The sequence below is a fragment of the Dinoponera quadriceps genome, unplaced genomic scaffold (genome assembly GCF_001313825.1).
Source record: "Dinoponera quadriceps isolate SergipeBrazil2010 unplaced genomic scaffold, ASM131382v1 scaffold1527, whole genome shotgun sequence".
In the NCBI taxonomy this organism is placed as follows: Eukaryota; Metazoa; Arthropoda; class Insecta; order Hymenoptera; family Formicidae; genus Dinoponera; species Dinoponera quadriceps.
Window position 1 is genome coordinate 211930 of NW_014555734.1, and position 9376 is coordinate 221305.

Here is a 9376-nt window from a genome sequence, read left to right on the forward strand (position 1 = left end):
CAACCGATATAGAAAATAGAGTGGAGAGGGTAGGAATTGCAAATAATATACATATATATCGGATACGTCGGACTCCAAACTCCAAATTAACGTTAACTCCGGCTGATAACATTCTTTATCTTTGTCGTGCATTATAATCGTAAGCATAATCTAAGAGAGTACAGTATCGGATTGATCGGAGTTGATTCGACTCTCCGGCAATTTTTTCCGTTGACGTTATCGTCGACGTGACAAATTTGCGTTGACGCGAAGCGAACAATTGAACTTCAACTTAACTCGTGAAATGTAATACACCAAGACTCCCAGTTAACACGGCAGACACAATAATACCATTAATAATTCGAATAATATTAAGTAGAGAGACTTTTGTAAAATATGTTAAAAGGGAAGAAGAAAAACAAAGACGAGCGAGAAATCCCGCGGATGTTACGATAACATTAACTCGCATTAGTCAATTGGGAGTGTATTAATTAATAGCGGGATAATTGAACACAGAACACTAAATTCTCGACTATAATAAAAGAGCATCTGTGGAAGTAAAAGAAAGAGGAAACAAAGATGGGAAAGAAGGAGGAACAAAGGGGTGTGAATCATTTTACTAATAAGCGCTAAGAAAAGAAGCTGTAAAATAACCTAATAAAAGTAACCCGTAATCTTGGCGCGACATATACGGCCGGATTGCTCAAAGATTCCTTGTGTATAAAAAAAAGAAAAAGGAAAAAAAGAGAGAAGCAAAGTACATACGATTTTCTTAGCAACACACGCTCTCGTTGTATATAACTGTGTACGTATATATATATATATATATATATACATATACATATTATTTACACCCGCATTGAGTAACAATCACGCTATAAATATGATATGAATGAAATGGAGGAAAGTCAGCGAAGACCCCGTCTCAGTCCCTCGAACATTATGTGTGTCTAATGTAATGCAACAGCTCCATGTCGACCACACTTAGTGCATAAATTCGGCGTACGGGTTATCTTCTTTATTTCGATCTTTCGATTAGTTATGTATAGATTTTTTAGACGATGAAACCTAGCCATATAAGGTTTATTATATGAATGTCTAGATTTAATGAACTCAGAAAATTCAGACTACTATGTCAAATAAACGTCACAAAATTTAATATCGGATTGTGCCCCTTTTTCTTTGTACACACGTATCCTGTTTGCCTTCCTTTTCACCTGTCTGAGAGATATCCAGTAAGCAAGAAACATTAAAACAATCTTTCGAAGCATTGATTTCTTATGGATTCTATAAACATTCGGATATAATATTTTATAGATTTTTCAAAACTGTAGTATAAAAACAAAAATACACGAGAAACAATAAAATTGTGCGAATTGTCTCGATATTAACGTAAATAAACAAGAAGAGCGGAAAAGATTGCGCGCGTGCGCGAACGTTCGCACAAATTAAAATTCTTGCCGAAAGTTCCGATGACGTGTGCGAACAAATGACAGTAGTTTTGCACTCCGTGGAACGTAACGTTAGAAAAAAAAGTAGATCGTTGAAAACGAGTGCCCGGAAGATCTGCATGATATATTTTGAATCGAAATCTACTGGCGCTACTCTTGCTACACTATTTCCTGCACTGATGCAGAAAGTTCAGTTGAAGCGTCCAAACCTTGTGCACTCCACGTGTCGAGACGTGAAGTCAGCTTACGGGAAAAGTCGGTACAAGTATCATTATTATATGTTGTCATTTTTTCTAATTAGAAGCGAAGTTCCATAGATAAATTATTTATATCTAGATGTTATTCAGATATATTATTTTTGACAACTGTAGAAACAGTATCAATGTAACCGAAGTGTAAGCACTTATAACCTCCTTTTACCGGCTTATTTGACAATTTCTCAATTATTTTATTAACTCGATATTCAAGAAGAATTTGTCATGGATCTAATTTATTTGTTCAGTGTAAAATTTTATGATTTAACATTGCAGATGGCTGAGTCGCAGGTAATGTCCGCTTATGCCGTGTATAAGCGTCAAGTGATGGAACAAGCACCACATAGTTCTAAAAAGGTGAAACAGCAACACTTATCGCGAGAAATTTCATTGTCCGACAAAAATCTCAAGGCAAAGAGGACCAAAAGACAACCAGGAGAAATGACTACCAAGAAGAATCAAGTTAACGGTGATTTAGATATCTTCAAGAAACTCAAGAAAGGGATTGTCAGCAAGAGGATAAGGACTGTGAGGAATAAGAAGAAAAATAAAAAAGAGAAATCGAGCGGAATACAATTACCGATAAGGATACTAGAAGTATCAAAAAATGTCAAGACGCGACAGAAAAGTCGCCTGTTAAATGGTGAAAAGGATGACAGAAACATGGAAAATAAGCATCATACCGATCCTATTAAAGATAGTAGGGACTTGTTTCAGTGGTTGATACATCCTATGGAAGCACAAGACTTTCTTGAGTAAGTCGAAGATACTGAGACCAGATATTTCTATATTTTTTATTCACATATTATTCATTCGCTTCTTTCCATTTTAATCAGAAACTACTTTGAGAAACGTCCAATGCATGTACAAAGGGATGTAGCCTCTTATTACTTAAACATTGTATCAACATCTATATTGGATAAAGTATTGAGGGAGAAGAATGTCTTCTTCACCAAAAATATCGATATCACCTCTTACACCAACGGAATGAGAGAAACTCACAATCCAACTGGTCGTGCTGTCGCTAATGCCGTTTGGGATTATTACATAAACAAGTGTTCTGTGAGAATGTTGAATCCTCAAACGTTTATACAGAATATATACATGTTGAATGGTAAAAGCATAATTTAATCACACGTTTTCTGTGTATCGCAAGTTTTTATTAATTATACGTTATTATTTAATCGCATAATGGTGTAATATTTTTCACAGCTATTCTTCAGGAATACTTTGGCTGCTTCGTCGGCTCCAACTTGTACCTCACACCACCCGGTAGTCAAGGTTTCGCGCCTCATTACGACGATATAGAAGCGTTCGTGTTGCAAGTCGAAGGCAAGAAGAGGTGGCGGCTTTACAAACCTCCTGATAAAAGTTATCTGGCGAGGTACTCCTCTAGAAACTTCGACGAGTCAGAAATCGGGGAACCTATACTGGACACGATCCTTACGGCCGGGGATTTGCTGTACTTCCCGCGAGGGACCATTCATCAAGCGGAAACCGCTGACGATGCTCACAGTTTGCACATTACGTTGAGCGTTTATCAGAAGAACAGCTGGTACGACTTTCTCGAGAAGCTACTTCCGCTGACCCTGAAGCGAGCGGCTGAGGAGAACTACAAGTTTCGCGAAGGACTGCCCTTGGATTATTTGAGATACGTCGGCACTGCACATACCACGAGCAACGAGGAGGCCAGGGAAATCTTCGGGACGAAGGTCAAGGCTTTTCTCACTTCTTTGATAAACTACATCGACATAGACAGCGCAGCCGACCTGATGGCCAAGAGCCACATCCACGATTTCCTGCCGCCTGTTCCCAGCCTTAAGGAAAAAGAATGTTCGGTGGCTCAAGACGGCGATATTATGACTGACAACGGATTTGTCAGACGTTGCGCACCGATCGAGCCCGATACGAGGGTACGATTGATAAGATCGCATTGTATAAGGTAGAGCCTGTTCGAGTATCATTATTTAACGCGAAAGTGCACACAGCTGCAAATTGTTCGAGTCGAGCTGATATATATACAAATGTTGCTATTGTTATTAGGTTAGTGAAAGAAGAGGACGGTGCATATCGGATTTACTACTCCACTGAAAACTCCAAAGAATACCACGAATACGAACTGCAGTTCGTAGAAGTTGACGAGGAATTTGTTCCTGCCGTTAGAGAAATAATAAGATGCTATCCTAGATTTATACGTGTGAGCGACTTGCCGATTGACTACGATGACTATAAGGCAAGGAACACTGATAATTCATGCTTAACCCTAGAATACTAATATTTTACTGGGGCCTTTATATATATATATATATATATATATATATAATTTTTTTATATAAATCGAATTAGAAATTGATGGAAAAGAAAGAGGGATGGGAGGGGAGAATATAAAAAATATCTACATCTCGGAGACGTACGTTAATATTCTAGGGTTAATGTTGTGTCATATGATGTTTCATGATTGATATAATCGACAATTTACAGATCCAAATAGTGAAAGATCTTTGGGAGAAAGGTCTTCTCATAATGGACAATCCTCGACGCAATATTATGACGAAAAAGAGTAACAAAGGTTTAATAACTAAGAAGAAACGTTAAAAGTGACATATATAATCCCTCAGGTCCACAGAGAATGAACCACAGAATTCATCTATTGACTAAGAATACATCGAGTATTCGTAATTCTTTTTTTTTTTTGCACATTCAACAAACAATATATTTTCGTACATGCTTGCAAATAAGAAATGTACATTTTAGAGATTACAGATATCTGTGAATAAATCACACAAAACTTCTTTTGACATATAAGCTTCAAGTTCCTTAATGATATGTGTATGTACATATACATACATTAATGCATATAATACATACATACGTACTTAATGTATGTTTTACGCCAGTCAATGATGTGTGTACGCGAGCGTACGTACACACAATACATGCATATATATATATATATATATATATACACACACACATATATATATACACATACACATATATATATACACATACATATATATATAAAGTAAGTTTTACTTGTACTTTAGCTAAATGGAAATGTTCACGTTCCAATTCTGAGCTTGCCGCGTTTCTCTTGTGCGATATGATCCCTTTGCCTGCCCATCACGTACTCAACGTACTCCAAATACCCATCGTTATTCACATCGTCTTCTTCCAACACTCTGTCAATCAGCTCTAGAGCAATTATTAAAATTATTTTTGTCGCATTTGTGGAAGAAATAGTGTCGGCAATATATGTCTGTATCTTTTCTTAATGCGATCATTGATTTCGAACGTACCTACGATCCAAGGCAAGTCCTGCATGTCTTCGTTGAAATCATCATTTTCGGCGAGTCTATTCTCGTGGAAAGTATGTTGTATAGCATGAAGAATCTCTAATCCGTCTAGCTTTGTATTATTGTCGACATCGTGGACTCTAGAAATTACAAATGTATTATGAATCGACACGGTGTCATTTTTTGAAAATGAGTGATAAAGTAACTTAAATTTTTTAAACCTACTTAAAATAGTGGAACTCTATTTCCTGCTCGGTCATCTTTGAAAAGTCGAGTTGATCGCCCAAAGGACCCATGTCTTCCTTCAAATGTCTGATAATAAGAAATTTGTATAAATTATACGTTATACTTTTAAATTCATTAATTATTTTATTAATTGCTTCATCGACCACTCACGTGGCATCGTGAAGAAGATCGGAATCTTGCGTTAATTTGATTTCGTTTTGCGGCGTGTAATGGTGATGGGACACAGTGCTTTTAGGATGATGCGGCCCACGAATGCCATTTGCGTATACCATTAACAGGCTGATCCACAAACCAATCAAGAGTGTCTCTCCCATTTTGCTATCTGAAAAGAATTGCAATGCTATCCTGCTGGAGACAACTGTGTTCTGTGTTTGTTATATTACGCTAAACATGCTAATAAACACATGAAATATGTAATAGGACACTTTTTACAGATATGAACTGTGTTGGAATTGAAAATTTATAACATAAGTTGGCGATCGAACAGCCTAATTGCAACACGATATGAAATTTCACTTTCCGTTTCTACAGAAAAAAAGAGAAGCAAAGGGATCTTATTGTTTCATAAGAGTGCTGTAATGAGACTGTTGGATTGCAACGTCCGGCAACTGTGACCTGTGAAAATACACGTGTTAAATATTGTTTTGTCGGACGGGCGAACCGCTCGGCAGTTTTAAAAATACGGTGTGTCTGTGTCTCTTATTTGCGATTAATTATCAATACTAGATCTTCACGTAACTCTCTGACAGTGTCGCGATATCTCATCGATCTCAATGCGCGAGAGAACGATCGGCTCAATTAGCGGGCTCAGGATTGAAGTGCGATATCACAGTTGACGAATCGCATTTATCCCGCGCTGCTTTCCGCGATCGAATGCAGTTTGGGAGGAATAGTAGTAGTGGTGACTATTGAGGGGTGCTCTCCGCGACATTCCGAGCGATGCCCACCGACAATGGGACCTGCTGGGACATGTTCATCGGGTGTATCGCCGTGGTGATGGTGCCTACTGCTCCTTCCGAGGGTTGAACACCCCGCCGGTCGCGACAGATGGGCGGTAGAGGGGGTCCTACGTAATTATTATGCGATTACCCACAAGCCCATTGATTTAGATTGGACCCCAGGGGACGTGCTGCGCGCGATCACGGGCCCTCTTCGATTTGTTACAAGACCGATGCTCGGAAACTCGAAAGTACTCTCGATGCAGCGGCGCAACTCGAAGGCGATCCTCCCCGGCAGAAGTCGGCGAAAAAAGCGCGAGCGGTAAGATTTAAGCAGCGAGTGAATCGATTAAACATTGCCGAGAATTTCGATCCCAGTAAACCGCCAACTAACAGTAATACAACATCGAGGTTATGAATTTTCATTCAACAATGTAAATTAAAGAAAGTAGCGATATAAAATGCAACCTAGGTAGTATAGTTAGTTTTTATATACGTTCTTTAAACGTATGTAATATTAGATTATGAAACGTTACATACGTTTAAAGAACGTATGTGTAAATTAACATGCGTTACCTGGGAATACAACGCGTGTGTTATGTAACGGTTCAATTTATAAATAAAAATTGTTAAATAAAACATTGTTAAATGGGAAATTATAACATTGATGTTGCGTTATCGATGACTGATATTGGAACGGTCTTATGCTCTCGAGTAAATACAATCACTCCGAAATGTTTTTAAAGATTCATTTATTCGTAATTTCTAATAACAAGTAAAGAAAAGGACAAGATACAATTTTTCATAACACTGTTCATGAAACAAAATAAAGACTGAAAATCCCGTCTGACTCGAAAGGTTCTAGCTTATGAATTATTCTCCCATCGATGGCTCCTCAAACGACTTCACTAAATTGTAATCCTTTCTGTTCTATGATGCCATGTAATTTTGCGTTAAGTATTTAAGTATATACAGCGGTATTATTACTTGCATGAGTACTTTGATAGTGGCAAATTTCTTCTCGGCCATTTTGTATTGAATATCGCATTGTAACTTCGTAGTGCAATGACTTGCTTATAATATCACCTATCGCTTCGATGCAGGATAAAAAGCCATTCACCGCAATAAAATAATCTATATCATCTGCAAATCCCTTTAAATCTCCTGCCCTCTTTTCTTCTGTAACACGCCTCAACATGCGTTCCGAGATAGTTTCCGAGATCCGGCGGCGCGGTTTCCGAGACGTTATTTGCGAGAGAATCGGCGAGAGCAAGGACCGACGACATATAGGTGTTAAGAGACACGAGGCGAGGCGGGAGGAGGCCGACACGAATGCGGGGTACTTAGGAATCAATTTTATATGGGGCTTATACGGCGGTCGAAGCGAGAATGCATATGCTGAGGACTGCCCCCGAGGGGTTTCCGATGCGCGCGCGAGCGGGCCCCCTAGGGGGTCCCGCGCACCCCAACTCGCAGGCAGCCTCCCGGCCGGCCTCTGTCTCTCTGGTGTCGAAATCTATAAATAATTTATATCATTTGGCCCATTCAACGAAGAGAGAGCCCATATGTACCTGCGTCTCGCCTTACAGGGGACCTGCGGCGGCCGCTCGCTCACGACACACATTCTCCTTCGCAATGGGACCGGCAAGGATCTCCCCCCCCCCCGTGCCTCCTACGCATCGTGTACACCGGGTGCGCGGATAAGCTTTACGGATTTGACGCTAATGGCTTGGCCGGGAGCGACGTGTCGTCGGCGGAGATTGGCCGCGTGCAGGTGCTAACGAGATTTCGCGCGACCCCGGTGTCGTGCGCGCCACTCTCTGCCTCCTTCTCCCCCTTTTTCTGCTATTTATACAATTTATTTGTAATTAGCGAACTCACGTGATGCGCGAATATCGGTTGTCCGCTGGTTGCAAGCGTGACATCCGATCGGCGAGGCGATCGTTTGATGTTCCGGTGAGATCTTGCGATGTCGTCCGTATCGCGTTTGGACATTTTTAATCATTGCTCCCCTCCACAGGTATTTTCGTGCAATTAATCTATAGGCGTTTTTGTGCAACCGCCCCGTGCAAATTTTCCAAGAAAGTATTCTTGAGAAAAGAATATAGACACGGCTAACGTTCGATATATACAGTGCAAGTTGCATCGGGTTCTCACATCGAGTCAAACTCATTTCACCTCTTATAACTTCCTTTAAAATGGAATGACTTTTAATCCAGGCTCTGAATTACCGTTGAACTTTTCGATGCCACTTTTCAATGCAGCGCAGACAAATTTGCCGTTTTTCCATTATTCCGTACTCTGCTGTGATACATCCGTAAATAACACGACGCGGCCACGACGCGATGCGTTTGTTACAGCACCGTGTAACATACCGACCACGGTTACCACGTGGTGCATCCGCCCAGCCAAACGCACATTCATGCGCGACGCGCGTTATCCGCCGTTGGCAAAATCGCGCGGACAACCATGAAATTGCAATGCAAAGCTGCGCATTCGCGTTTCCGCGGATTCGCGGCCGGCCGCCGACGCCTCTCCCTGTGATGTGCGTTCCTCGCTAGAGATCCCAAGCGATCGTTTCCCATCCGGAGGGTCACTCGCCCTGACTATAATCTCGACTATGCTATCCGACAGCGGCTGGCAGAGGGTGGCAGACAACCCCCGGGCAGAGAGAGAGGGTGCATCCAGGTTAGGTTGTCATAACCTAGGAACGAAAGAGAGACCGAGGCTTGCCCTGGCTTGCGCTCGGCTGGTTGTTTCGAAATTTCGCGCGAGGTGGCGAGATGCGCTTTACCTGCGTTTTCCCTGCTTCCGACGTGGCGGCCCGATCAATATCACGCGTTCGGCGACGGATATCTGCCCTGCGACACGATCGATCGATTCGATCCACCCTTCGCGCTCTCTCGATCCCGGCACAGCGCGCCGACCCGCTCGCTCTCGACTCCTCGTCGTCGTCGTCGTCGAAAGGGAGAGAGAGAGAGAGAGAGAACGGCGCGGACACTTATCGACGTTTTTCCACGGAGCTTGCGTGCTGCGCGAGTTGCTCCGAAAACGCGTTCTCCCGCCGTTCTCTTTGAGCGGGCTCTCTCGTTTCGTTTTCGTCCGAATCCCTGCGAAAAGTCGGCTAATTCGATTATCCCGTTTCTTTGCCGCATGGAATAAACGCGCGAATTACTACGTTCGACTTCTGCTGAGCACCGATCGCCGAGCTG

General features: G+C 41.5%; 2 protein-coding genes across 6 annotated transcripts; one reads left to right on the forward strand and one right to left on the reverse strand.

The window, feature by feature from the left end:
• The first annotated feature begins 1468 nt into the window (after positions 1–1468).
• Positions 1469–4303, forward strand: LOC106745310 (bifunctional lysine-specific demethylase and histidyl-hydroxylase NO66). 3 transcript variants are annotated; one of them, XM_014620804.1, is made up of 6 exons: positions 1469–1825; positions 1961–2439; positions 2521–2798; positions 2897–3626; positions 3728–3917; positions 4166–4303. In XM_014620804.1, the coding sequence occupies exons 2-6, from the start codon at positions 1961–1963 to the stop codon at positions 4277–4279; spliced, it is 1791 nt and encodes a 596-aa protein (XP_014476290.1). In that variant the 5' UTR covers positions 1469–1825; the 3' UTR covers positions 4280–4303. The 3 variants fall into 3 exon arrangements, with proteins under 3 accessions (XP_014476290.1, XP_014476292.1, XP_014476291.1); XM_014620806.1 differs by having other exon boundaries at positions 1469–1689; XM_014620805.1 differs by having other exon boundaries at positions 1469–1685.
• A 361-nt stretch (positions 4304–4664) lies between these two features.
• On the reverse strand, positions 4665–9123 carry LOC106745311 (multiple coagulation factor deficiency protein 2 homolog). 3 transcript variants are annotated; one of them, XM_014620808.1, is made up of 6 exons: positions 8959–9123; positions 8046–8868; positions 5377–5548; positions 5206–5292; positions 4984–5120; positions 4665–4879 (listed from the first exon to the last, which is right to left on the reverse strand). In XM_014620808.1, exons 2-6 carry the CDS (start codon positions 8335–8337, stop codon positions 4746–4748), a joined length of 822 nt encoding a protein of 273 aa, XP_014476294.1. In that variant the 5' UTR covers positions 8338–8868; positions 8959–9123; the 3' UTR covers positions 4665–4745. The 3 variants fall into 3 exon arrangements, with proteins under 3 accessions (XP_014476294.1, XP_014476295.1, XP_014476296.1); XM_014620809.1 differs by lacking the exon at positions 8046–8868; XM_014620810.1 differs by lacking the exons at positions 8046–8868; positions 8959–9123 and adding an exon at positions 7736–7810.
• Positions 9124–9376: the final 253 nt, after the last annotated feature.